The sequence below is a fragment of the Mirounga leonina genome, unplaced genomic scaffold (assembly GCF_011800145.1).
Source record: "Mirounga leonina isolate KUSES-001 unplaced genomic scaffold, KU_Mleo_1.0 Mir_129, whole genome shotgun sequence".
Taxonomy (NCBI): domain Eukaryota; kingdom Metazoa; phylum Chordata; class Mammalia; order Carnivora; family Phocidae; genus Mirounga; species Mirounga leonina.
In genome coordinates, this window is record NW_023270323.1 from 74,479,892 (window position 1) to 74,507,763 (window position 27,872).

Below are 27,872 nucleotides of genomic sequence, written 5' to 3' on the forward strand. Positions count from 1 at the left end.
GCAAGGAGGACAGCACATAACTGCCGAATGAGAAAGTGAGCCCTGGTTCCAATCAGGACCTCACCTGGCTCTCCCTCTTCTGGGAGTTGTTGGATTTTCCAAGTGCACCCCCGCCCCCGGAAGGAGAAAGGTGGGTGTGGCACTCTGCTGCTGGGCACTCTCTGACTCCACCTCCTTGTTCCTGTGGGTCAAATGTATGTGTCCCTGGTTGCAGATAGCTGCCACCCAAGATGATGTGTAGTCCACAACTCATGGGTCAGCCTGCAAGGACAATAGGGCTTCCAATCAGTAAGGAGCAAGAAGGAAGTAGCAAGGTCAGCCTCAGACAGCGGGGGTCATGCATGACAGTTTGTTTTCTTTGTGACTTTGGCTGGCATTCTAGAAGTAGATATCATCTAAAGAACAACACCGCCTACTGGAAAAACACATTCTTCCTCCTTATCTTTGGCCAAGACACTTCCCCGTTGTTTGTCTGGGCCCAGAGTCAAGGCCATTTCTCCACCACAAAAGCCCATCTCATAGGGCAAATACTATGCTTGGGTGTGAAGTGCTCACTCACATTGTATCTTGGGAACCAGAACCCATTCCCAGCAGCAATACTGTGCTGCCCACCCCAACTCAACTTCACACAGCACATTAGAGTTGTCAGAGACTCATTGTCTCATTTAATTCTCACAAAACCCTAAGAGAAAAAGAAGCCTCAGTGGAGTAGAAGACTTTCCAGAGCCCCCCCAGTTGGCAGAACACAGGGCCAGCCCCTGAAAATCCAGGTCCACTCCCCACACTGTGACTCTCTGCCTCAGGAAACACAGAGACACCTCCGAGCTAAAGTAGCTTGATAGAAAAAAAAAGGAGGAGAAGGAGGAGGAGGAAAGAAGGAAAGAAGGAGGCATTACTATTTAACTTGAATGTTTATTTTCTAACAACAAAAAAAAGTAAAGTAGATAAACTGAAGAGATTTTACCCCACTTTTCTAATTGCATTCCATTTTAAATTCAGAGCCCTTAAGCACAAAGTGGGCTGGATCTCAATTAAACAAAACACCTGCTCTCCCAGACAGATGGCTTCTTAGCCCTATTTCCAGCTCTGCTCCCCCAACTCCTTGAACAAGCCTGAGATTGTCTTCGACAAGGCTGTCTCCACAACAGCCTCTGACTGGGCACTTTGAACTGCCAGGTCCAAAGTCCCGGGCAAGACTCAGTGGGAGACTTTCAAACCAGTCATTAGGATGGACTCATTACCCTTTCTACTTAGCCTATAGATTTGCCTGATTTGCTGTCCATGATGAAATGTATGGCCTCTTTCCCAGAACCCAACTCTTTGACACCGAGGTTTTCAAACCAAAGGGGCTTGCCTGTTGGCTAGCTTCAGACGAGAGGTTCAATGCCTCTCTGAGCGATTTGTTGCTAAAGGGTTCTTGTCTGTGGAGCCAAGGTGAGTCAGGAGACCTGGGCTCCAGGGGTCAGTAGACTCCCCTGCAACACACACACACACCCCTGCATATAAAAAACATCATAAGTCCAGTTTGTAGCCGGAACTTTTCATGTAACATTGACACATACTTGTAGTATACTCCTATTTCATACTCTGCATAAATACTTGCAATGCATTTATAATATTCCAATAAGTCAGTATAGCACCAAAATTTACTTAACTGTTCTCACTTAGATGGGCATGTAGATTGTTTCCAGGGTTTGACACCATAAGTAATGATGTACTGGACGCCTTTGTGCATGGAACTGGGTCCAGATTTCAGGTGTTTTCTTAGGAAAAAAAAGTCTCATCGATGGAATTATTGGGACGAGGATAGGAGCAATCCTAAGGTTCTTGACAGCTATGGTTCAACTGTTTCCAGAAGAGTCAAAGTAATTTATAGACCCATCAGCAGACTGTATATTTGCCTGCTGCCTCACACAGAGAGTAGAACATTTTGATTTTGCTTAGTCTTCTGGAGAATTATTTGTGGGTTTTAAAAAATCTATACTAACAAAAATGTTGTCCAAATTCTACTAACCAATTGCTCCAAGAAAAACATGGTTTAATGTAAAATTCTCTATCACCAAGATTCACTCAACGTTATGTTTTTGTTGTTGTTAATTCAATGCAGGTTCTTGGAACAGAGAGAGGTAAGCCGTTTACATTTGTTTTCATACACTGATACTATTAGGTTAAGTTCCATTTCCAGATTTATAGCACTAGTCATTTTTACAAAGGATTGTTTCAGGGCCTGGCATATAGGAGCACCTGCATGTGTGCATGATGATGTGATCCAGGTGGGCCCGGGGCCTCCTCGTCTACTCAAGAGCCCTCTGGTTGAAACAAAGTGATTAAAATTGAGGCTCAGGTGGAGGTCTTTCTTCCGCCATAGGCAATGACAAGAAGGAGGCATGCTGTCAGCCCCTGCCACTTTAGAAAGATGTGCTTGGCCCACTGCTCCAGGGAAGCTCTTGGTCTTTCTGGCTTTGGTGGTACCCATGCACACACACATACACCCTCATGTGATCGTGCACACACACATATGCATGTATGCACATTGTTGGTAGATGCTAAGCAGCAGCAAGTTCATGCCCACCTTTGAAATACCATTCACCTGATTCACTTACGATGACGAGTTATGTCAAAGTCCAAGGATCTGAGCCATGACCCAGAGACTTAACACAGGCTGCATAGTCCCACAAAGCAACATCGGTTAGGTTTCCAGAGGCTGCCACCAACTCAGTTTGGTTTTGGCCACGTTGTGTTGCCTCTGTGGGTCTCAAGTCTGCTCTTCTTTATACGGAGGGAGTTAGGCTTGAGTGGGCCTAACCAGGGTTTGTAGATTCTCAAGGGTCCCTTATGGAGAAGCGGGGGTCAGTTGGCAATTCTAAATAACTTTAAAACCTAAAGTAAACTGTGCCCTTTTCCACACTGAAACTCAACATCCTCACTAAAATTTTAGTTCAGATGTTGTCGTCTTGGACTGCTGGGATTATCGGTGCCATGATGTCATGTTGCTCAGCGCATGAGGGGCAGAGGCTCTGGGTGGCTGCTGATGACATCAAATGATTTTACGGGATGGGTGACTAGTGGACCAGGCATTGACCCCAATCACATTGCAAGTAATCACAGCCCTTCAATCAGAGGTGTCCAGTCTGTGACCCACCTTGGACAGAGAAAGAGCACAGAGCAACAACCAGAATTAAGACATGTCAATGTCGATTCGCTTCCTTAACTTTACTTCTAAGGACAGCAACTGGGAGAGTGTTTTATGGCATTTCATATCATAGTATGATTACATCCCTTGGTGATTTGGATGGCAGATTATTCATGATGAAAAGGAAATAGATAGTGGTCACATCCATGGCATATGTAATTACTAAATAACTCCAGTTCATATGGTTGGCAGATCTTTTCAAAACTTAAAGATCAAAGGGGGAAAATTGAGAAAATGTATGCCTGCTGGTAAGCAGGTATGCACGGCTGGTCTACATCAGAATCCTGGGAGCTCTCCAGCCCTGTCGCAGAAGAGATGCGAGACTTCAGGAGAGCGTGGGCCAGCACTGGGCAACCCCCTGCCCAGAGCAGTTCTCAAGTTTCACTGTTTTATTTATGTTCCTATGTAAGTTTTCATTTGAATGCAGAATTCAACTTTGGTTCACTTCCACACCAAGCCCTTCCAATACCAAATACCTTTCGATGTGATATTCTGTATTTCAGGAAGCTCAATGATGAATTCCAGATTCAGTATTCTTGATCCTATTGAATATTCACGATTCGAAAGAGTTTTTATAGCCTCAGGGAAAAGCTGCCCACAGGAGCCAGGGGAGTTGTAGAATATGTAGGTTATGGTTTCTGCTGACCACCAACAGCCCGCTCCTACTAATCAGAGATCACTCAGATGAAATCACAGAAGTTCCATTAGGTCCCCAATCATTTTCTTTTTATAACCTGACCAAATGATGTGACTCCTCTATGCAGTTCCTCATTACCAGATGAAGCCTGAATCAATTCACCTGTCACAAAATCAAAGCACCCCCGAGATTCCTCTTGCCATTGCCAGGTAAGGAGACAGGAATGCCTTGCTGGGCGGCAGCCTGGGGGTCAGGCCATGTGTCGTCCTGGATAATGACGCACGAAGGCTTCCTGAGAAATGGGAAGTCTTTGGTCTTTGATAATGAAGCCCAATGATGAGGCCCAAGGGAAATGTGTGAGTCACAGTTGTTAGGGAAGGTAATGGCCTTGTTCTTCCTGTAATTTACTAGTGATTGCTTGTTAGAGAAGTTTGGGAGATCTGAAGGCTTGGATATGAACTAGACAGGTTTAACTGGAAGGATGCAAACCAATCTGGGGGAAAAATTGGCTATTTCTAATTATTCTCAGTTGGTAACTTGTAAGTTACCACACGCAAACTGACACCTAACTTTGAACAAAACTTTATAGATGGTTGGAGGTTGAAAATGCCATTATCTGATTTAACACTTGCCTGATGGGGTTTATTGTGACCACTGCTGTCCCAACTGAAGATTCGAGGAAGCAGAGGCTCAGACCAGTGATTTACTGACCAAGGTCACTATAAATTAGCAGTGGCTTCCTTACAACAAAATCCAGGGCCTCCAAAATTAGTGCTTCTAAGGTCCCCATGACCCCTGGCTGGCCAGTGGCTCCAGCCTCAGTTCATGCCACTTTCCCACTGTCTCAATCCCTGTTGTCACATAATGCAGGACATTTGCACATGCTCTTCCTCTGTCTATACCACCTCCCCCCATATTTCCCTCTTTCCACCCTCTCACTACTTGGAAAAAACCCTCTTCAGCCATCAGACCCCAGCTTAAAGCCACACTGAATTTAGGAGATAGTTTTGACCCACTCCCCAGAGGGAATAAATGAGGCCCAGAGAGGTGCAGTTCCTTACTACTGAAGTTAAGTCCAACTTCGAAGCCCAAACAGTAGCCCATGCTGCCAATAATGGCTTGATTCTGAAAATGCATGAATGCTGACTTTCCCTGGTGCCCTGCCCACAGTTAGGATGCTATCTTTTATTTATTCAATAAGTACAGGGAATGTACCTTGTCTATGGTAGAACAGAAAAGTGGTCAGGAGACATTCACCAGAATCGGACTGCCCACCTCATCACTAGCAAACCACATCCTTGGGCAACATTGCTCGTCCTACAGTAGACGCTGAAAGCAGAGCCAGGCCTGTTGCCAGTGCCCAGTAAATGTCAGCTCTCACCGCCATGCCAGGCCTGCACATCAAGGGCATGATCTCCATCCCCCATTACTTCCCTTTCCCTCGCTTGCGTATTGTTGTTTAAAGAGTCTTTTATTATATTTTTATAATCCTTTTTCTCTTATGGATTTCCTTATAATAATCCAGTTTTCTCACTTAGCTCACATTTCAAGAAGGAACAAAATAATTTCTGTGCTCCTCTTGCTTGCTATGGCTCGCTCTCCTTCAACTGGTAAACAATTTCTATAGAATATTAGCCCCAACCCGCCACCTATCTATAGTGACTGTAGTTACGAGGCAAGTCTGAATTCATGGCTTCCAAAAGCAAAAAATCATGATATGTGCTCACTGAAATATGATGGGAAGAACTTGTATGGGTCAATTTGTTCCATATCTGTTTGCCTGCCTTGAGAAAAGAGAGAAAGAACCACCCGCCTATTGCCTTACAAAACAGAAATTCTCGTAGCACAACCAGTGAAATATAAAGTGCTTTGTAAATGGGACTTAGTCCACCATGACTGATGTTGCCTTTGAGTGGAATTTTACCTACTATGGGAAATACCAACATTCTGTCAATTCTAACATTCCCTTTAGTTCGCCATTCATGACCAGGAACTACAGTGTACAAAACAGAGGTAAGAGCACTGTATGTAAGAATTCTAAAACAAACAGGTAAGCCATCACACTATGACATCCCTGCACTGTGACTTAGCTTTTGTGAGCCTCCACGCTGTTGAGCTGATGCGTGTAGGTGTAATTTTCATTCAAGATAGTATTCCATTATGTTAATATCCCAATTTTTATCCGTAACTCAGTATGATCACTTAGGTGGTTTCCAGAGTTTTCTTCTTATGAACATGATGATGTTACGAACAATACTGTAGAAGTCTTCCCATGTACACAACACGGTAACTTCTCTAAGAGTGAAATTTCTGGGTCGGAGTCTATGCCTCTCTTCAATTGTACTAGATGCATCCTCCAAAGCAGACATGTTAGTGTCACCAACAGCTTATGAGTCCTACTCATTCCCCATTATCTCCAGTAGTTGTTCTTGACAAACTTTTGGTTTTTGCCAATCCTTTCGATGTAAAATAGATTTATTTTAAGTATGTCAAATGAAGAAAATCAAATTGACTCCTCTTACTAATTGACTGTAAAGATAAATATAGGATACCTGTCTGCAGAGATGTCTACAGCAACATATAAATATAGCGTTATATTACTATTGGTGGTGGGTTTTGATTAGTATTATTTTGTTCAAACAAATCTATCGTGTACTTTTGCATTTCTTTCTTCACTCCATATGCTATGGAGATTCTGTGTCCAGGTCTAATCCTGCAATCTCTTTCTGTTGAGCCTCAAGAGGGCTTAATGCTGGAGGAAGCAGACCCCATGGGATATAGTGGAATGACTGAGGGTTCTACTGACCTGAGTCCCAGTGCTGCCTCCTTCCCTGCAATAGGGGTCATCTTGAGCAAGTTCATTCTTGGATCTTCACCCTCCCTCCATCCATAACATCCAAATAATAATATTAACTCACAGGGTTACACATACACACACACACACACACACAGTCACGTGATACATAGTAGGCAACTGACACATTTTAATAAATATCCTTCCTTCTCCAGAGATTCCCAACCCAACTGACCCATTAGACCTAAGAGTTTTCTGCTTCCTCTCCATCTTGTCCTTATTCCTCTTCTGCCCTACACTATCTACGCCTTAGATTGAAAAACCAATTTGGAAAGCTTATTTCCCATGATGTGTGCCGCATTGCTAGTAAGAGTTTCCCAAGACGGGCGCCTTGGTGGCTCAGTCGGTTAAGTGACTGCCTTTGGCTCAGGTCATGATCTCAGAGCCCCAGGATCAAATCCCACATCTGGCTCCCCACTCAGTGGGGAGTCTGCTTCTCCCTCTGACCCTCCCCTCTCTCGTGCTCTCTCTTTCTCTCACTCTCTCTCAAATAAATAAAATCTTTAATAAAAAAAAAAGGCGTTTCCCAAGAGAGGACTTCCTTTTTTGAAGGAAGGCAGTCAAAAGGAGCTGTGATTAATGGGATGGGCTCAATCCCTAAGAATCAAATGGAAGAAACAGTAGTCCTGGAGGCCAGACTAGGTGTATGAAGATAAAAAGACTTGCAGCATCTGGGGCGAAAGTCTAGGAGCTGAGTGAGGGTTGTGAGAATATGCTTCAGGGAAGCAGAATCCGCATAGAGAGAATTCCAAAGTCTTAATTTGAAAGACGAAACCATGCACAAGTGAAAAATGAAGAGCAATTCAAGATTGGAAGAGCAATTCAAGATGTTAGTGAAGTGGATGGCCCTCACAGACATGAGTCCAGCCAAGCACCCCAGGACCAGGAGTATATCATCTGTACTGAGCTCTTGCAGACTGTTCTCCGCTCGTGTCCGAGAAACAGTTGATGAAGGAAGCACCCCAGAATGGACAGGGGAAATGTTTCCAGAGCCTTCAAACACCACTGATTCATTCCTCTTTCAGTCATCAAACATCCACAAAGCACATGGGTTGTATACCGAATCAGGCTGGGCCCTAAGAATACAGAACAGAGACAGCCCTGCCCTTCAGCTAATCAGTGCTTTCACACCTGCCTCGCTCCACCATCAGCTTACTGAGCAGGTGTTCATTCTACTAGGTGAAAATTCATTTCTGGATCACCAGGGCATGGCAGAAACTAGATACATAGAAAACCACACAATCCCAGCACTCAGTTTTCAGTCTAGCAGACTCTCTAAGGCTTACTGGTTTTAATTTGAATGCCTGAGCAGAAGGAGTCGGCACTCTTTGTGTAGAAGAGTGAAATCTACACCTCTGTCAATGGGGATATTATCATCCTTATTCTACAAATGAGAAAGGAATTTGGGAAATGCTTATTTTTGATAGTTCAGCTACTACTTGATAAACAGACTTGCCTCAATTCCCTGATTAATGAATTCAAGCTAAGCTATTAGGAGTCTGAGAATTCTGTACCCAACAATTCCAAAGTGGGGGGCGGGGGGGTGGTCCACACCACCAGGCAATTCTCGACACCAGCTTGGCGACCTACAGTTCAACTCTATTCTGACACTACGTGAATTCATTAGATCCCACAGGTAAAGTGTTCAATCCCACAAGATTGTGCCCCACCAGCCCACGCCAGATGCCAAGCATATGTCACTTGGGCTTCTGATCAACCAGCTATAGATCCAAGATTCCAACAAACCCCTCCATAGCTTCAATTAATTTGCCAGAGTGGCTCACAGAACTCACAGAAACATTTTTCTTGCTGGATTAGCATTTGATCGTAAAAGAATACAACTCAGCCACAGCCAGATGGAAAGGATTCATAGGGCAAGGTCCTGAAAAAAGGGGCTTCTGTCCTCATGGAGTTTGGGGCCCTGTATAATGGCATGTGGAAGCATTCTGGTTCACCAACTTAGAAGCTCTCTGAACCCCATCCTTTGGGGTTTTGGAGAGGCTTCATTACATAAGCATGATTGATGAAATCACTGGTCACTGGTGACTGATTCAACCTCCAGCCCCTCTCCTCTTCCCTAGGTCGAGGGGGTGGGACTAAAAGTTCCAACCCTCCAGGCACATGGCTGATTTACCTGTCAACCATCCTTAGGCACTTCTGGAAAGCCACCTCATTAATATACTCAAGTATGGTTGCAAGGGGCTTGTTATAAATATTAAAGTACCTGTATCATTCTTATCACTTAGGAAATTCCAAAGGTTTGGGTTGTTGTTGTTGTTGTTCTGATAAGACCATGTTTTAATTGCCTATGACAATTCCAAAGGTCTGGAGCGGCTGTTAACTGACTACAACCAATGCCTGTTTCACCACATCACAGAGCCTAAGCAAATGGGTATCAGGACCAAAAAACAAATTGTTTTGATATATTGGAAGATGGTCCAGAAAGGTTTGGCTCTACTCCAAAATTATAACCTTAATCTCTAAGCTTGGGATTGTAGATGATCTATGTTCTTTTCTGTCTTAAATTTTTGTTTGCTGACGTTTTCTTTTTCTATCAGCATTTTATAAATATTCTTTAAAAGATATGGCTCTTTGGATAAAGAAGATGTGGTATATATATACAATGGAATATTATGCAGCCATCAAAAGGAATGAGATCTTGCCATTTGCAACGATGTGGATGGAACTGGAGGGTATTATGTTGAGTGAAATAAGTCAAACAGAGAAAGATATGTATCATATGATCTCACTGATATGAGGAATTCTTAATCACAGGAAACAAACTGAGGGTTGGGAGTGGGGGGTGGGGTGGGAGGGATGGGGTGACTGGGTGATAGACACTGGGGAGGGTATGTGCTCTGGTAAGCGCTGTGAATTGTGCAAGACTGTTGAATCTCAGATCTGTACCTCTGAAACAAATAATGCAATATATGTTAAGAAAAAAAAAAGAAGAAGAAGGTAGCGGGAGGGGAAGAATGAAGCGGGGGAAATCAGAGGGGGAGACGAACCATGAGAGACGATGGACTCTGAAAAACAAACTGAGGGTTCTAGAGGGGAGGGGGGTGGGAGGATGGGTTAGCCTGGTGGTGGGTATTGAGGAGGGCACATTCTGCATGGAGCACTGGGTGTTGTGCACAAACAATGAATCATGGAACACTTCATCTAAAACTAATGATGTAATGTATGGGGATTAACATAACAATAAAAAAAGATATGGCTCTTATAAAATTAATTTTTAAATTGTGTGTAAGAGTAAATTAAAATTTACCAATAAATATGTATGGATACCTGCTTAAAATAAAATGCTTTTATATAACTTACAAAAGAAGAGTCTAAAACTGTGTTTCTCTTATAATATTAACATAAGCAGTGGTGTTTTTTGAGTGATCAGTCAGGTCAAACACCACACTAACAGCTTTATATACGGAAGAATTTTTAAATATTAGTAATTATTGATATCAATATGATTCTACAACCCATGCCTTTTTTATTAGGCTGCCCTGCCTCAAATTTTATTGACCACCTACGCAGTGTCCTCCCCACAATGTTCTTCTACTTTATCAATCTCTTCATTAATGTGGCCCTCTGTTCTCCAAGTAGGAGAGTCCTATTTCATGGGGTTATAAAACTAAAATGCAGTTTCATGTAAAATATATATATATATGTGTGTGTATATATATATATTTATATATGTATATATATGTATGTGTATACATATAAATGTGTGTGTATATATAATATATAATATATATTTAATATTATAATATGTAATATATATATAATTTCCAAAGATCAGCTGCCATTGTTCTAGAACAAAATCAGTTAAATATTTGTAGTGGATTATATGCTCAGAATTTCATTCACTCATTAAACAAAGATCCAAAGGGCCTTCAGGGGAAAATAGCACAGCAAAGTTATTCTGTTTGTTGTTTTGTTCTATCTAACTCATTCTCTGCATAGACTACAAATGCATATAGCTGTTCCCAAATGCTCTTTTTCAAGTCAGACTCTTGAAATATTCAAGCAAGGCACTCAGAGTTGAAATATAATAAATCAGTTGCCACAATATAATGAAAAATTCATAATCACTGAACACTATTATGCAAACTACACGAACCAAGTGATAGACAATGCTGATAATGGTTATTTTCTTTTCTCAAGTACACTCTTACAGCTTCGATCCATGTTGAAAAGATAGCGATGGCCATTTCCGTAATAAGTCTCTATGTACCGCTCCACTATAATTTAAAATAAAGTTTTTAAAGTATTTTTGGAAATACTACAAGAGCTCTTTTAGCTTTTTGGTTAGGATTTGCCTAGTATATAGTCTCCATCCTCCCATTAGTGACCATTAGGTGTCATTATACTTGCACATAACTGGAACTTTTAAACTAGTCTGCACCTAGTTTTTCAATGCTTAGCTTAAACTTTTGACATTTATTGTGATTACTAATATTTTAGATCAGTTTTTATATTACTCTGTGACTCCTATTTGCCCTACTTTTTTGGACTATTTCTTTTCCTGCCAGATAGTGGGTTCATCTTCTAACTCCCCTTTCTTTCTCTCCCTTGGAAGTTATACATTCCAATTCTATTCACCCATTCATGACCTTTAACATTTTAAATAAAAGCATGCTTGAATTTTAAGAATCTGAGGTTCATATCCTCTTCCCAAGCAATAGAAGAAACTCAGAATGCCCTAATTCTGATGGTATGGATTCTGCACTATTTGAAAATTGAGCTCCTTTACTTATAAAATTTGAAAATCAGAGATGTCTTTAGCATAATTCCTATTTTTAAGGTCATAAATTGGTGGGTGAAATTAACTTACTATGATGAATGTGATTTAAACTTCAAGCAAACAAACATTTTTCAACAAACGTTTTCGTACACGTAATTCCCTATAACAAACATTCTTAGGCTCCACATTAAAACCCACAATCCTTGGAACCATTAAATTAGAATGTAAAATGTTTCAGGAGTACTCTGTTCTTCTTAGTAAACTTAGAGAAGAATTCAACTTTTTTATGACAAAAAGCAGAATAAAAACATAAAACCTAAATGCTACAGTAACTAACATGTAAATATTTGCTATCAGTATTGTGTTTCAAAGCATACTGTCACAAGTATCCCACTCTTTCAAAGTTCTTACTCAGCTACTAACTAGGACTATAATTTTAGTTATATTTTTAGACTGAATTAAGACTCTATAGCTTATAATTCTGGCTTTATACTAATCACCTTTCTTCCATGTTATATTATTACTGTCCAGTATTCTACTTTGATATTGTTTTCATACTCTCAAGGCTTTATGATTTTTATACAGTTAATCCTTGCTTAAAATTACTATCATATTTACAAATATCTTTGCTTAGTATTTCTCTTAACACTTCACTCCTTCCTTGTGGCCTTGATTTCATCCTTTATTAGTATTTATGAGAATGGCATGCAGTGGAAATATGCTAGTTTCATTGAATATAAAGAGAAAACACCATGTCAAAACTTGACAAGTGGTAGTATCTTAAAGTTTAGGTTCCATGTGAACACTAAACCCTTTCAGTGAACTTTCTGTATTCTGTTACTTTAAGTCCATTGGTCTATCTTGTTCTTTTAAAGAATCTTCTAACCAGGCATGATTTTGTAATTTCATGCATTGGTCACTTGGAATATTATTCACAGACCTGAGCAGATCTTTCCAATGTTAACACATTTTATAACATTTTTTAAATTACATTTGCAAATAACACCACCAGTCTCATCAGAAAAGTGTGTTGTTATGTAACGGTGGTAGATAAAAGTTTTTCCAAATTCTAGTTTGCACTAGAAAAATCTAATTTTATAACTGGCAACAAATACTGCCAGTTGTTTTCCATAAAGTGACAGGCTTACTTGGTTCATTTTTAATAAAATATCTGCCAACTGCCCAAGTCTGAATAGCCATAATTTATCTGTTATTCATTCTTTTAGGTTAAAAGAAGTGATATTCCATTAAAACAAAAAGTTATTCTTTCAAGTTAAAAAAGTAGTGTGTTCTGAGTTGAGAACAGGCTTGGCTTGTTTAAGAAACTGAACAGAGTTCATCATGACCAGAACAGAGCAGACGATGTGGGATGGATGGATGGATGGATGGATGGATAGATAAAATTATTCCAGGCCTTATTGACAGAAGTAAAACATTTGGATTTTCTTTCAGGTGTAAAGGAAATCATGGAAAGATTTTTACCAGGTGGAATAACAAAGTCAGAATTACATTTTGTTAAGATTACTCCAGATGCCCTAGAGAGAAAGGGGCAAAAGCTGAAGCAAGAGAACAATCCAGAGGAGATTGCTGTCCAGAATGAGAGCACAGTAGTGTAGACCAAGAAGGTTGCCCCAGATACAGGAAGGAGTGATGAGTTCCAGCTCCTTGTTGGAGGGAGGTAATCTGAAACAGTAACAAAATCATATTTATATGTGAATTTCCTTTTCTCCAGATCATAAAGAAAGCATGCAGTTTCATCCTCCTCAGAGATGTCAGTCTCCAGCCCGCTTCAGCCCTCAGGAAAATTTGCTTCACTATAAAAACACAAGCTGGAGAAAACCTTTCCCTACAAGGTCTGATGCAAAGGTAAAACAAATGCTTCTCTTCAGTGTCTTTCTGGATGAACTTAGCATCGACAGAGAGCTTTATTGAACAATGCTTAGAAGGAGATCATCATGATTGGCTTTGTTTTTTCCCCTCCTGGCTATATATTACTGGTTTTTATATACTTTACAGTGTTTTGCTACATCTTGTATAGGTCTTTTACCAGTCTTTAATTTGCATATTCTCAGATTCTCCAAGTGGCATTAATCAATCAAAAAAATAGAGATATCAAGACCTGTGTTTTATATTCACTAGCTGTTCAATAATCTTTCAGGACTAACAAGGATTTATATATTGCAATTCTTTTGTCAATAAAAGATCTACCTATCACATACTCATTTCATTTGAACAGTCCAACAGCTATTTATTGAGCATTTATTATATGCCACAAAACATGCTAGAGGATATGGTCTCTGCCCCAGAAAAGACATAGAGCAGGGAGAGATGCTAATGGATAACAGATGTACTCTTGTTTGTCCTTCATCTATTTCCTGATCTCTTTCTAAAATATTCACCATCCCTATGGTCTTCTTGGATCATGTTGCACTTACATTTACTATGGGGGAGGGTGGGTGTCAAAACTTTCTTTGTAGTTTCGATGCCCTTCCCTCCATTACCTTATAACATTGCTTATTAAAGTCTTTCACTATAAGGCACAGAGGAATATGCTTCTTCTGGGTCTCCATTCCATATCCTCATATGCGTGGGGTCCTGCTGTGGAGCTTGCAAAGCATTTTAAGTAGAAGCAGAGCATATAAGATATCTCTGGTCCAGTCCTATAATCCCTGCAGTATCCTAAAAGTCTTTTGCTGTCCTTATATTAATTTCTACCTTAATTCTAAAAGAGGTCACATACTCTTAAGTTAGACTTTGGGAAACTTTTGCACATACTTCTGTTATTGTTCCTTTTTGTGTACCTGGATTCTTTCCCTCTGTCATCTTCTTCATGAGCACAGAAATCCCTGAGTTCTACCCAGGTGTCTCTCCAAAATCACGCCCCTCCCAGAGCCTGGATCCCTCACAGGCATGGGAGAAGCTTGCACTAGATCAGGAGTTCCCTGATGTCAACAATTTCAGTGCACCTTATGATCTGTGACCTACCCATGTACTATCAATAATAATGTTTACTTATTAATATTCTTTGACTTTTTTTTCACTTTGTACCACTGTTCTAAAGAGAAAGCCAGTATTACATGCCATAGATAGGAAGTAACCTTAAAACTAATTTCAACAACCCACTTCTGAGCATATATGCCCCAAAGAATTGAAGGCAGGGACTCAGACAGGTATTTGTACACCCATGTTCACAGCAGCATTTTTCACAATAAGGCCAAGATGTGCAAACAGTCCAAATGCTCATGCAGGGATTTTATATATATAATTTCAGTTTGGGATGATGACAAAGTGTTGGAGATGGACAGTGGTGATGGTTGCAAAACCATGAAAATGTACTCAACGTCACTGCATTATACACTTAAAATGGCTTAAATGGTAAATCTTATGTTGTGTCTATTTTACCACATTTTTAAGTTGCTTAAGCTCAAACACAACAAGGCCATTAAACTGTAGCAAGATCCCACCATTCACTAATGGCTTTCAGCATAAGGATTGCAGGAGAGATTAAAAATGCCAGAGAGTTATTAGGAACATACTAGAACAAAAATGAAACATTCCTCTTGAATTATTCAAAGGGCTAGACAGAGAACTGAAAGGGAGCTATTTCTCCCCCAAGTAATTCAGAGTTATTTAATGCTGTATCTGAGTGCCACCTAAACTCACCTGCCGGCACTCATGACCACACCTGGAGAAACACAGGACTATAAAATCTCTAAGCGTCTTCCAGTTTGAACAAGTAAATAAAGTCAGAATAGCTGAAATGCACCATGACTGAGCCCGGCCAAGCCCCTAGACTATCTGAGAGACCCTCCAGAAGCAGCAGATCACTCTGAGCTCTGAGAGCTCCCACTTCTGAGGGGGATGGGGCTCTAAGGCCCCTTTGTTTCTGGAGCCTGTTCCATGGCTTTGCAGGAATAGAGCAGAGCTGGTCCTGTGTCTGGACCTTCCCAGGGGGTTATGGTCTAGGTAGAGGAATTTATTCCAAAGGGGGTGTTAAATAAGAGATGACTTTGATCCCCAACTGGATGGAAGATAGTAGCAGAGCCAGGCGGAAGGAAAGGGTGAGGTGTGAGGGGGTTTCTAGGCAGCAGGGCTAGCTCATGCCAAGCCCTGAAGCTATGCATGTCCAGAGAACAGCAAGCACATCTGGTTGGCCGGACCCACGTCCTCAGACTGCAGCCAGTGACGTTGCAGACTTAGGCTGCCACTAGCTCATGCCTCTCCCAATGGCACTCACATATGCTTGGTGGTGTACCATCAGGTATGTGCTGGGAAGACCAGAGACTCAGATGGAGAGAACAAAGACCTGCTGTCCCAAACCTAGTTCTTGCCAGTCATGTGACAGATGCTGATTCCCTGAGCCTGCACTGTCCTGACATGCCAACCTCACAGGATTATTATGGGGGTGGACTGGATAATGAATGAAGAATGGCCTTGGAGAGGTTGGACTCATGCAAGGGATTGTTTAATGTTATCATCCTTGGAATCCAGTAAAGGAATTGTAGATTCATGGTACATCTCCCTGACTGCCCTTTCTTCTGTTATGGTGGATTTTATCATCAAAATAAATCAATTGGTATAACAGGGTATCAGGGAGAAAGCCAGACAGACCAGGGTTCGAATCCTAGTTCCACCACATGTGACTTCACGCAAGAGCTATAAAGATGCTCTTGACCTGCACCTCTTCCTCCCCTGCTGGTTTTGCAAGGACTAAGGCCACACTGGCTTCACAAACAATACACCTCCCACCTTAGCTTCAGCGGGTGCAGATTCAGAAAGCACTGGTAGATAGAAGGTTTATTACCCATTTTGAGCGTGGTGCCAAAGGGCCTTTCTCAACAGATGGGAGTGAAATTTCTGGTTACTTTCAATGACAGATGGACTCTGTCATGCCAGTTTCCTATAATCCCTAAGCCGCAGTTGCTTTTCCTGTGTCCATTTCCAGATCCAGGGATGGAATTTTTATACTGCGTATTTGCTATAAATCAAACTGTGGTGTGACCCCTAGTAGAACAAAAGCACACTTTCGTTAATTAATTGATTAAAGTTAGTACTTCTTTTTGACCCTAAAATATTCATCACTTACCTGCACCACAGGATGTTCAGCAGAATGACTGGTACATCGGAGAACACAGCCGCAAGGCAGTAGAAGAGGCATTAAGGAAGGAGAACAAGGTAACGCCTTCTAGAGGGCCCATCTCACCCTGCCTCCAGCCGTCTTACGGTTTTCTGCCCGTAGGTCCCCCAGCACGTACCAAGCAGTGTGCTTTGACGCACCAGCCTGTATCTCTCAGTGCTCAGGAGGTAGTCATTAAAAGCGGGACTTGGCTGTGTCACTATGAATCATGTGACTTGCTCTTTCCAAAATATCTTTAAGGAGGGCATGTGTCGTGATGAGCACTGGGTATTATATGCAACTGATGAATTACTGAACCCTACATCTGAAACTAATGATGGTTAATTGAATTAAAAAATATATCTTTAAGTTTAGGTTTCTTTATTGATTAAATGAAAACAGTAAAATCAACCCTAAGGAACTATTTTGGAGATCAGATGTGGAAGCTGAGGTCTGAATGGAGGTCACCATGGAAGATGCCTTCCTTCTGCTTTCTTCCAAGGTCATCTCATTACTAAAGGTCTGCCCACAGTACAGGCAGGTCTTCATGTCTCCTGTCTTCAGGAAAGGTGCAGGGATCATGAATGCTGTCATAGTCAGGGTATGATAGGTTTCTGTAGTAACTACCCCAAGATCTCAGTTGCTTAGCATAGCAAAACTTTCTTGCTTGAGCTCCATGGGCTAGAAAGGTTTGGGTGCTGGTGGAGACCGCGTCTCCGTGTGTGCTCACCTCCAGTCACACACTGGCTCTTAGCACATGCTCTCAAAAGTAACACTCGTCTCTGATCACACTTCATTGGCCAAAGTGATTCACATGGCCAGGCCTAACTCCCAAGGGGGTGGGGAAGGACAAACCTACCATATGACCACAAGGAGAAAAGAAGTGACATACTTGGGATCAGATCAAATGACTACTAGAACCACCGTAACAAATAGCAAATAGTTATTAAATAACTATTCTACTATGAGCAGAGAGCTCTACTAGGCTGTGAGAAATCTCTCAGAAGAGATAGAAAGGTTCTCAAGACTGTTGGAGCATGAAAACCGCTCCTCAACTAACCAGTGCAATGTTTATTGTTGAATGAAGAGATACAAAAATGGATGAGTGAGTTAATTAGTAAATGGGTGGATAAATGGTAGGTCCCCAATAAATTTTAATAAACTGTAGCTCTCAGAATTGATATTGTGAAATTAAATAAGATAAATTATATGTAAGTTTCTAGGGTAAATTGAATAACGCCCCCTGACAAGAAACCCTTATCCTAATCCCCAGACCTTGTAAATATACCACCTTACTTGGAAAAAGGGCTTTGCATATGTGATTAAATTAAGAATCTTGAGATGGGGACAGTATCTTGTATTATCTGAGTGGATTCAATGTAATCACAAGAATCCTTGTAAGAGGAAGGCAGGAATGTCCGTCAGACATGGGGGCCATAAGTCAAGGACTGCTGGCGGCCTCTAGAAGCCAAAAAACGCAAGGAAATGCATTCTTCCCAAGGGCCTCCAGAAGGAACCCAGCCCTGTGACCCCTTGATTTTAGCCCAGTCAAACCCATATCAGAACTCAGTCTCCAGAACCACAGGAGAATAAATCTGCACTTTAGTCCATGAAGTTCATGGTGGTTTGTTCCAGCAGCAGTAGGAAATTAATACAGTTGCTAACAAAGTATCTTGAACATATTAGAAGTCAATGGAACGATCTCATTCTCTAGATGAGGAACCTGAGGCTAAATCAAGGTCTAGGTCATCAAGAGGAAAAAGTGGAAAAAGTGGCAGAACGTATATTCAAGATCAGGGCTCTTTTTACAAAACCACAACTGCCTCTAGTAGCCATCACAGTTCTTTACATTCCAGCGGGGAGCCGTAGGTGGCTAGCTGATGCCTTGCCGACAGGACCCTTCCTGCCCCCTCCCCAGGGAATCCCACCCGAGTTGACCTCTCCGCGTAGATGGGGGAGCACGGTACCAGCTCCAACCTTGCCTCCTACTCCTGGTTAATCAGTAGCCAATGAGCCACTGCACTCTCTGAGCCCATTTGCTTCGCGGAGCCACTGTGGGGATGGTGCTAGAATTCTAGAGCAATGTATATATCCCATAACGTCCTTCCAGCAACATTTTGGCACTCGGTCAAGGCTCCTTTTGCCACAGCTCTCTGTGCCTGTTTCTGTCTCCTCCCACAAAAGCACTGAGAAAACAGCATCTCAGTGGCATGACTTCATCTTTTCCTATTCTGTTTGTCTCAGTTTTGTCAAAACATGTTTCCAATTAAGGAAATATAATTTCATTTAAATTGCAGGATCGCCCAGATTCGTGATGACAAACTCATTGCAGAGGTTAAGATGATAAATCCAAAAATTGGTTCCGTGTCTTGGCGTCCTCTCCCTTTCTGATCTCGGGCAATGTTCTGTGCTTGAATCTTAAGGCTTCAATTACGGCTAAATGTTTCAGGTAGAACAAGTTCCAGAAAATTCCTCAATCCCACTTTATGTACTCAGAGGCTGATATATTTAAAGGGCAAGAACTTGGGCTTGACTTTTAGGTAATCTACTAACTAGCTGTGTTGCGTTAGTGGATTCACTTAAGCAATCAGACCCTACTTCCCTTACCTGTAAAATGGGGATAAAATAATTTCTCAAATTTTATGTAAACATCACATGAAATAATGTGTGTAAAATGCTTAGCATCTTTTTTTAAAGATTGTATTTATTTGAGATAGAGAGCACAAGCAGGAGGGAGGGGAGGGGGGGAAGCAGACTCCCCATTCAGCAGGGAGCCTAATGAGGGGTTCGATCCCAGGACCCTGAGATCATGACCTGAGCCAAAGGCAAACACTTAACCAAGTGAGCCACCCAGGTGCCTCTAAAATGCTTAGCGTCTTGAGAGCAAGTCTCAATAAACCTTAGCTACCAGAATTACCACGTCACTACAGTTTCTTAGTATTATTTATAAACTTAATATATTTATAGTATTATTGTATTATAACCATTATTATCTATATCTATAACTGTATATATTAGTTATGCATAATAGTTATATAGATATATAGATATAAAATATAGTCTATATGGAGATAATTATATGTAACAATTAATTATAAATTATTATATATAATATCGATCTATAAAAAATAGTAAGTCCTGCACACATCTAATTAGATCTATTCTAATAGATCATTTATAACCATCTATGCAAGAATCTATGCAATTACAGTTACAGATTTTTCAGTATTTTTCATCATATAAAAGACACAATGTAGCCACACAACCATCCTTGCAGGTGTGTTTCTATTTAGGAGAATCCAGGAGTATCGCTCCATTTCCTGGCCGTTTATGACCAGACCTCCAGCGAGCTATTCCCCAGGGTGGGCCTGATGCCTGCAGTCGGCCTCTTCACAGCCCTCAAGCCATCTCACACTGTTGAAACCCTCCATCTCTTCCCTTGGCTCCCGTCACACTGACGCTTCTGGGTTTCCTTCCTAATCAATCTTCTGTCTCCTCCTTCTTCCCCTGCACCTGCCTTCCCCTCACCGGAGGCTATGTTAGCCCCCCCCCCATGTCCGCTCACGCTGCTATCAATGACTGAAGCCCCATGTTTTTTGGGGGGACCCTAGCCCTATATTAACATCTCCCCACTCAGAGTCTCCATGTATTATGCTAAAAGCCTCTCCTGCTAAAGCCTGCAGTGGCTCCCACTGTCTCTAGAATAACACCCGAGCACCAGGCAGAATAGGATATATGGGAACATGGGCAGGTGAAGGTAGCACCCCCAGGAGGGGAGGTGGAGGGCTACTCCCCACAGATGAGGTTGCCTGTGTGAAACCTGAGAGCCCAGAAGCAAGGCGGTGGGAAATAGTGGCTTGGCTGGAGACAGGAGGGAAACAAAACCCCAAGACAGGCTGGAGCATTTATCCACGAACATCACGCTGTGGTTGTAGGCATGACATTGAGGCCAGTGGGGGATGGTGGAAGATTTGGAAGAAGGGGGTGTCCTGATCTGACTGGTACACTCTTCAGAAATTAACGAGGGCCCTTACAAATGCTGACCCTCAAATACTCAATTAAACTGCACGAAGAACTGGTGTGCCAAAGAGCAAGGCATGTGGGAACGTGGCACGCACAAGTGTCACTGCGACCCACGCTGGCAGGGTTGGGATGCTGGCATGCCTGAGAGATGACCATTCTTCCTTCTGCTTCAGGACGGCACTTTCTTGGTCCGAGACTGTTCCACGAAATCCAGGGCAGAACCCTACGTGCTGGTGGTGTTTTATGGGAACAAAGTCTACAATGTGAAAATCCGTTTCCTGGAGAAGAATCAGCAGTTCGCCCTGGGGACAGGACTGAGGGGAGATGAGGTGGGTATAACCTGACAGCTTCCCTTTTCCAGACCAAAGACAACAAGGGGAGATGTTGCGGGGGCGGAGGGGAATGCTGGCCAAGTTATCTGTCATATCCCCATAACTGCTGGGGGAGGAGAAAAGAGCGCCGCCCTGGAGGTGGAGACTAATTCCCTTCCAGCCCCTTCTACAAGCAGCCCTGCCCACCTCACGCTTCAGCTCATGAGCCCCAGCCAATCCTGACCATTCCGTGAACCCTCCACGCGGCTCTGCCCATTAAAGGAAAGTCATTCTGCGGGACACATCGAAGTTCTGCCTCCCAGGAGGTCTCCCCTGAAGCCCCAGTTAGTGTTAACACCACATTCCTTCCCTGCCCCCACGCCAAACTCCCACGGCAGGCATTCCTCACCACACCTGCTGGCATTAGGAACCCTTAGGTTTGTGTCTCCAAATTGAATGTGAGCTCAAGCACAGCATTCAGTGCCATGTTGAGCATGCCCATCCTCAGTACAGACCTGCTGATAGGCAGCTAGGTGAGAGAATCCATCAATTAAGGCATTCATGAACTGCATAAAGACAAAGGAGGAAGGAGACTAATTTTCACTGAATGTGCTTATGGTAGGCCTGGTCTCTCTGCATCACCTCACATGAACCCTCAATGACTCCTTCACATAACAATTGCTCCAACCTTAGATATAGGGAAACTGAGGCTCAGAAAGTTATGTAAATGGCTAGAGACAAATGAGTAGAAAGTGAGAGCGTGAGGAGAAGCTACTCCTTCAACTCTTCTTGAAAGGAAAGTAGGAAGGCGGGTTGGAAGGGAAGGGTAGGCGTTAAGTTCTGCATCACCATTTACTAAGCATGTGAGCTCAGGTCAGTCACTTAACATCTCTGGGCTTTAATTTCTTCAAATGTAATGTTCTTTTCTTGTCTGGACTTCTCTAATTCAGTAATTCTCATTTAGCATCTCCAGACCTCAATGTTCTTCAGTAGAGATTACAATGAAGAACATGGCCAGGGCTGCCAAAGCGCATCGGGTACGTGCTTATGTGAGAATCCCAACTGCATGGAGACTCCAACTTAAACCCAGTGTCTGACCCCGAGCACTTTCAGAGAATCGCTCATGGCTGGAGAGGTGTGGTCAGCACCAGCCTATGTGAGAGCCTGGGAAAGTCTGGGCATAAATGAGAGCATGAGTGGATAGATAGATTAATACATAAATCCGCTAAATGCAGCCATACCAAGAGAGGATGATAGCAAAGCTAAAGGGAAGTAGCCAATTTTCCTTTTTGTGATGAGGATTAGTGACGTAACAAACATAACGCACTCCGAGCCAGCCTGAGACTTAGCAAGCCCATGTTAAATATGAGTTATTATATTTTCATTCTTATTCCCGAGTCACTGTAATAACGGGTACAGTTCCATCTCAGTCCCCCTCTATCCTTTCTAGCTTCTTCCAGCTCATGTTCTTAAAAAAAGCTGTATATGACTTCTAAATGCTCAGGATACACAGCAAGTGGAAATCATGCACCCTGACACACGGAGCTTCTGCGAAATGCTGTGTCATTTGCTCAAAAAACCTCAGGGAAGGATGCATTACTGAGCCCCTTTTACCAGCAAGGACACAGCCCTAAAGAGGTCACAGCTTTTCCCCCCTGCATGCCACACTTTGGTCTTCTCATAAAAGAGGAGACAGCGACTCTTACTCTGCGATGACACCCCAATAGCGTTTAATCAGATTGTCAGCCAGTTCCCCGCCTCAGGAGGGAAGCTCTTACCATCTGTGACAGCCCAGATTAGACCATCAGCTTCCAGGTGAGCTGCTCTAATTATCGTCACCAAGGACCCCTTAAGGATTCAAATGCCTATTTTAAGAAAACCCTTTCTGGATATTCCGGAGTTCTCTCCTCCCATGCTTTATCCCCCCCAAGCAAGTCTCCCTTTTCCTATTTAACACCTGCATGTTTGCTGTGAACAGGACCTATTCTGCACAGTTAACAATTACTAATTAACTTGACCGATTTCATCCTTCCTAGCAACCCTGCAGCATCGGTGTCACCAACATTTCCAACTAACAGTGACACTGAGACACAAATGTTAGGTAACAGGACCCCACTAACATCAGGTACAGAGCAAGGCTGGGCTTCATTTTTCATTCTGCAAAAATACTCATATGGTCTCGGATAACATCGTGACCAAATGCAAATAATCGCCAGCCTGCTTGAAAACCATCCAGAATGGGGGTGAAAGAGAGTTAACACTTTCGTGAAGCTTACTATGCACCAGGCACTGGGTGAGAAATTACACTTTACATCTGTATATTTTCCTGCCTTACGCGCCAGGTGCTGGTGCGCGGGTGGGACAGTGTAGCTTGCTCTCAGCTCCCTCCTGCCCCTCACCAGGCATGCGAGCACCTGCTTGGCTAGGGCAGATGCTCCCAGCTTTACAAAAGGGAGAGAGAATTTGATACAGTAAGGCTCTGCTGAGTGCAAGCCAGCACCAGCTACTTCATCTGGGGCTTAAATAAAGAAATAGCGTCTTAGTTTGACCCTGCAGGAGAAAGGTAATGAGACACAGAGTTGTCAAGGATGATTTTGATTTTGTGGGGCTTTTTGGCTGCCTTGCAAACTTGAGAATCTAACCACACATCCAACGCAGAGACACCTATCAGAGGAGGTGATGTAAATACAGTCATAGAGGCTCAGACACACAGAGGCAGGTGCTTAGTGAGGATGGGTTTCCACCGGAAATGATTCCCGAGAGCCTCTGCACTGAGTTTGTGCACCCAGGCACAAGTGAGGGGCAGCTACTCCAGGACATGGGGGTGGCAGGGGATGCCTGGATGAGGCCCCCGGAAGGCGAGCACGCCAACCCTCCCCAAGCACAGAAGGCGAGCAAACCCACCCACGTCTGCCAAGAATAAGCCTGGGAAGGTCCGTTTTGCTGCGTTTTTAGGTATTTGGGTCATCCTTTTAGCCACGTGGCTAGAAACTCATGTCTGAATTCAGATTTAGGAAAGACCCAGTGTCCTCATTCCCTGGGGCCTATAACAAAGCACCACAAACTCGGTGGATTCAAACATCAGAAATGTCTTTGGCCAAGTTATTGGTCAAGCATTCATTTTATGCCTACACTATGTTAGACTTCATGCTCCATTCTGAGGACACAGAGTCCCTGCCGTCCAGGGACTACCCTGCTCATCTGTGCCTATGGACGCATGAACCTAAGCAGGGGTGAGACTGGAAATACTTAGCAGCTGCTAGAACACCAGCCCTGGCACGAGATTCACCTGCTGCCAGGCATTAACCTGCGTCCGAGTTCAGAAACCACATGTGTCAACGTTTCTGTGAAAGCTCATAGAAAGGAGCAATTTCCATCATCAGACCTTTCCTTGTCCTGCAAATGGTTATGATAAGTGACTGAAAATTATGATAAACATTTACTTGATAAACGTTAAAGACTAGTAAGCAGAGACAAACAATGAACCCACGAGCTCACAGCTTCTCATTTCCCCTGCCCGCTTCTCTCTTTTCTTCTTTCACTCCTATGCATGCACCCAAACAGATTTCTTTACCCTTCTGGCAAGTAAGTCATTGCCTACCATTGGTATGTAGGGCAAACACAAAAGATTTAAAGAAATTTTAAGATCTAATATTCGGATGACATTCGCTGCCCTCCTGGAAAAATCATTTAATAAGAATTTTCTTATTTAAGAGCTTCATTATAATATTTTTTAAAAGTCTCTTTAGGGTAATTATTTATCATTTGTGGGCCTATCACTAGAAGGGCATAATCAGAAATGACAGTAATGATTTATCGCTCCTGCCTTGCTTGCTTCCTACCACTTATTAAGATTACAATTTCCTATAAAATGGCATCCACGGAGTAGGTTATTAAAACAGTTAATATTGAACCCATTATTTCAAGACCATCCTGAAGATAACAGGAATGAGAAGAGGAGCCATGCATTTTCCTTCTGAAGGTGAAGATCACCAAAGAGGCTTTCCTCTGTGCCACGTGGTTAGCCAATTTTGCAGAAGAGTTCCACGTGAGAAGTTTCTTTTCATTACTTTTAGTTTTGTCAAATACCGAAAAAGAGAAAGAAAACTCTGTTCCTAGTTTATAACTGGAAATGAAATACAAAAAAAAAAAAAAGCCTTCCTGAAGGTGTACAATGATCATCTATAAACTTCTCCAGTGATTTCATTGCTCTTTGTTCTTGGCAAAGCCAAAAGGGATGAGGTCATGGTAATGAGACATTTATTTATTGAGCACTCATTGTATAACAAGCTGTCTTCTAAATGCTGAATATGTGTCAATTCAATTAATCCTCACAAGGGCCCTCAGAGGTGGGTCCTGATATTACTTAGCATCATGTTCATAAATAGAGAAACTGAAACAGAGAGTGTGAGAAACCTGCCCGAGGTCACACAGCTAGTGAGTGGGACAGCCTAGTTCGGAACTCAGGCACTTGGTCCCCAAAAGCCCTTCACGTACGACTTCTCTAACAAAACACTTGCTTTCCCCATGGCACAAAAGGGAAACCACCGTACCTTAGCATCAGGTAGGAACTAGTATTTATCGTATCCCTATTAGGGGTGGACAGATAGGTTATGTCCTTGAAACCAGATCTAGTAACAGGTGCAGAGGGGCAAGTCACAGATTCAAGCAGGTCTGTTTTAGTGTGAAAAGACAGAATCTGTGTCAGAAGAGCTTGGGTGGGAACGATGGGGAAGCTTGTGGACTCAGTCTTCAGGATGGGCAGGAATGGAGTGGATCCAGGGACTGGTGCATGTCAGGAGATTAGTCATTCCCTGACTCTTTCCTGGAGTCTTTCCCCCAGTGTGGTGCCTCTTTGTCTTCACACCCTCCTCCAGTGGCCTCTTTGTCTTCATACCCTCCACCATGGCGGTTACAGGTCTCTAGCTTTTCAACTCAGTGCTCCCCCAAGGAAAAGGAGTTCCCTCCCAGTAGCCACAAGCAGCCCCAAGGGAAGGTCCGTGGGTAGCCTGGTGATGTTCTTGAGTTCCAAGTTAATTAATTTCAGAGCACGTTATCCCTAAATGAAATTACCTCCTTGTATAGGAAGTTATTTCCCGTCTGTCCCAACCAGAATGTAATCTGCACGAGGACAGGCACCATGACAATTCCATTCCCTGTTGGATATTCTGAAGGCCTGCAAATACGTCTGTGCTGGGACGCACTGGGCAGAGGGAGGAATCACACTAGAGCAGCATCAAAGGCTTCCCTGCCAGGGCTCCCTCCCTTCAGGCTGTGTCCTCTCTCCTAGTCTGTTGGAACCCAGGGTCACAAGCCGTAGGCACTGTAGAAGGGCAAGAGCAGAGGACTCCTGTCCAGAAAAACCAGGTTGCATTCCTGGTTGTGGCTCCCTGGCTGTGTGACCTCCAAGCAGGTCAGGCCATGTCTGTGAGCTGCAGTTTCCATAGCTCTTCCATGAAGGCCATTCCCCCTGCCCTGCTCACCTCCCAGGGCTGAGGCCGAGGAGGATCAACATTGTCTTAAGGTGTGCAAGGCAAGCTGAGTGAACTCTTCCTACTCACCCTCCAGGATTTCCTTTGAGGACACATCCAAACTCAGCTCATCAGAATCACCGTCTGGACCCTCGTGTCCTCAACACCTGCCTTTGTTCATGCTTTTAGAATCCTTAAACCCTCTTGTCCCTTTATCTAGAATCACCCAGAAGGTATAGCTCATTTTGAGTCTGCATCTTCAGCAAAGCATGTCCTGATTCCCCAAACTTGAAATAATCTCACTGTCCATTCAATCGCCACGGCCCTTCATCTGTGCATCTCCAGAAACATAAAAGTAAAGATCTGCTGTCACCTCATTATTTCACAAGAAACCCAGGGAAGGAAGTGACATTGGCTAAGAACTGCCAGCACCTTGTGGCCGGCTCTGTTCCTTCTGATTACCCCAGGACTCCCTGGAACACAGGGGTTTCCGGGAGGGGAGCTCACTGCAGGCCTTCCCACCAATTCACTCAGTGAAGGTCGAGCCCTGACCTGCTCACTTTTGGTCTCCCCAACCACCTTACTCTCCCATGTTAACTTAATATTTTTATCACTCATCCTTCAAGAGCTGGCTTTCCACTTTCTTTTTTTAAAATCACTTTCTGACACACCTTCACAATTCAAAAAAAAAAAAAAAAAAACCTTATTCTGTGCTTTAACCCACTGACACAAAAGATATTTAAATTTTCATTAACTTTCTTTTCTGTGTTTCAGAAGTTTAATTCAGTGGGAGACATCATTGAACACTACAAGTATGTCCCCATCGTACTAATTGACGGGAAAGACAAAACCGGAATCCACAGGGAGCAATGCTACCTGACTCAGCCCCTCCCCCTTAGCAGGTGCTTCTCACCTTGGTAGTAGGGAGTTTTGTTTTCTCTGCAGTTCACTGGATCCAAGACCTCTACCCACTTTTCATTTATTTCAAAGACGATTTTTCTGTGGTTTCGAGGGATCACTTCTTTGACTTCGGAGAAAAGGAAAACATTCTATAATGGGAATTGGAAAATCGATGTCGGTTTTGAAAGTTCAAACCACAGAAGAAATATTGAGAAGAAGCAAAAATAAAAGCGAGCTTTTAAAAAATATCTTCGAAAGAGAAAACCATAAACGTGGTCGCCATGCTTCCAGGTGAGAAATAAAGGTGAGGAGAAGCTTTGCTTACCTGTTTGTAGCTAGCGCGACACAAATCTACGTGAGACTCCCGAATCTATGCTCTTCTTAGGACCTGGTCCTGCCTTTATTTCAGAAGTGGTAGGACCTGTGAAGGTACAATGTTTTTGAGATTCCTTATGCTGAAGACGTTGGTGAATGTAAGTTCTATCTATTTGTAATCCTGGAAACTCAACTGTAGAGAAGGAATGTAGCAGAAAAGGAGAGTGTGTGCAAATATCACCTGTAAGACAGAAATCAGAAACGCTTTTACTCCAGGGGTGAAAGGGCCACGGGCCCAGTCTCCAGGACTC

General features: G+C 42.9%; 1 protein-coding gene across 1 annotated transcript in view; it reads left to right on the forward strand.

The window, feature by feature from the left end:
* Positions 1–27,267, forward strand: part of CLNK (cytokine dependent hematopoietic cell linker) — an 84,265-nt gene extending 56,998 nt beyond the window's left edge. The window contains exons 12-18 of the mRNA XM_035004362.1: positions 2,108–2,126; positions 3,958–4,039; positions 5,803–5,843; positions 13,158–13,291; positions 16,523–16,600; positions 20,738–20,893; positions 27,121–27,267. Coding sequence (XP_034860253.1) covers positions 2,108–2,126; positions 3,958–4,039; positions 5,803–5,843; positions 13,158–13,291; positions 16,523–16,600; positions 20,738–20,893; positions 27,121–27,267 — 657 coding nt within the window. The remainder of the gene's footprint in view (positions 1–2,107; positions 2,127–3,957; positions 4,040–5,802; positions 5,844–13,157; positions 13,292–16,522; positions 16,601–20,737; positions 20,894–27,120) is intronic.
* Positions 27,268–27,872: the final 605 nt, after the last annotated feature.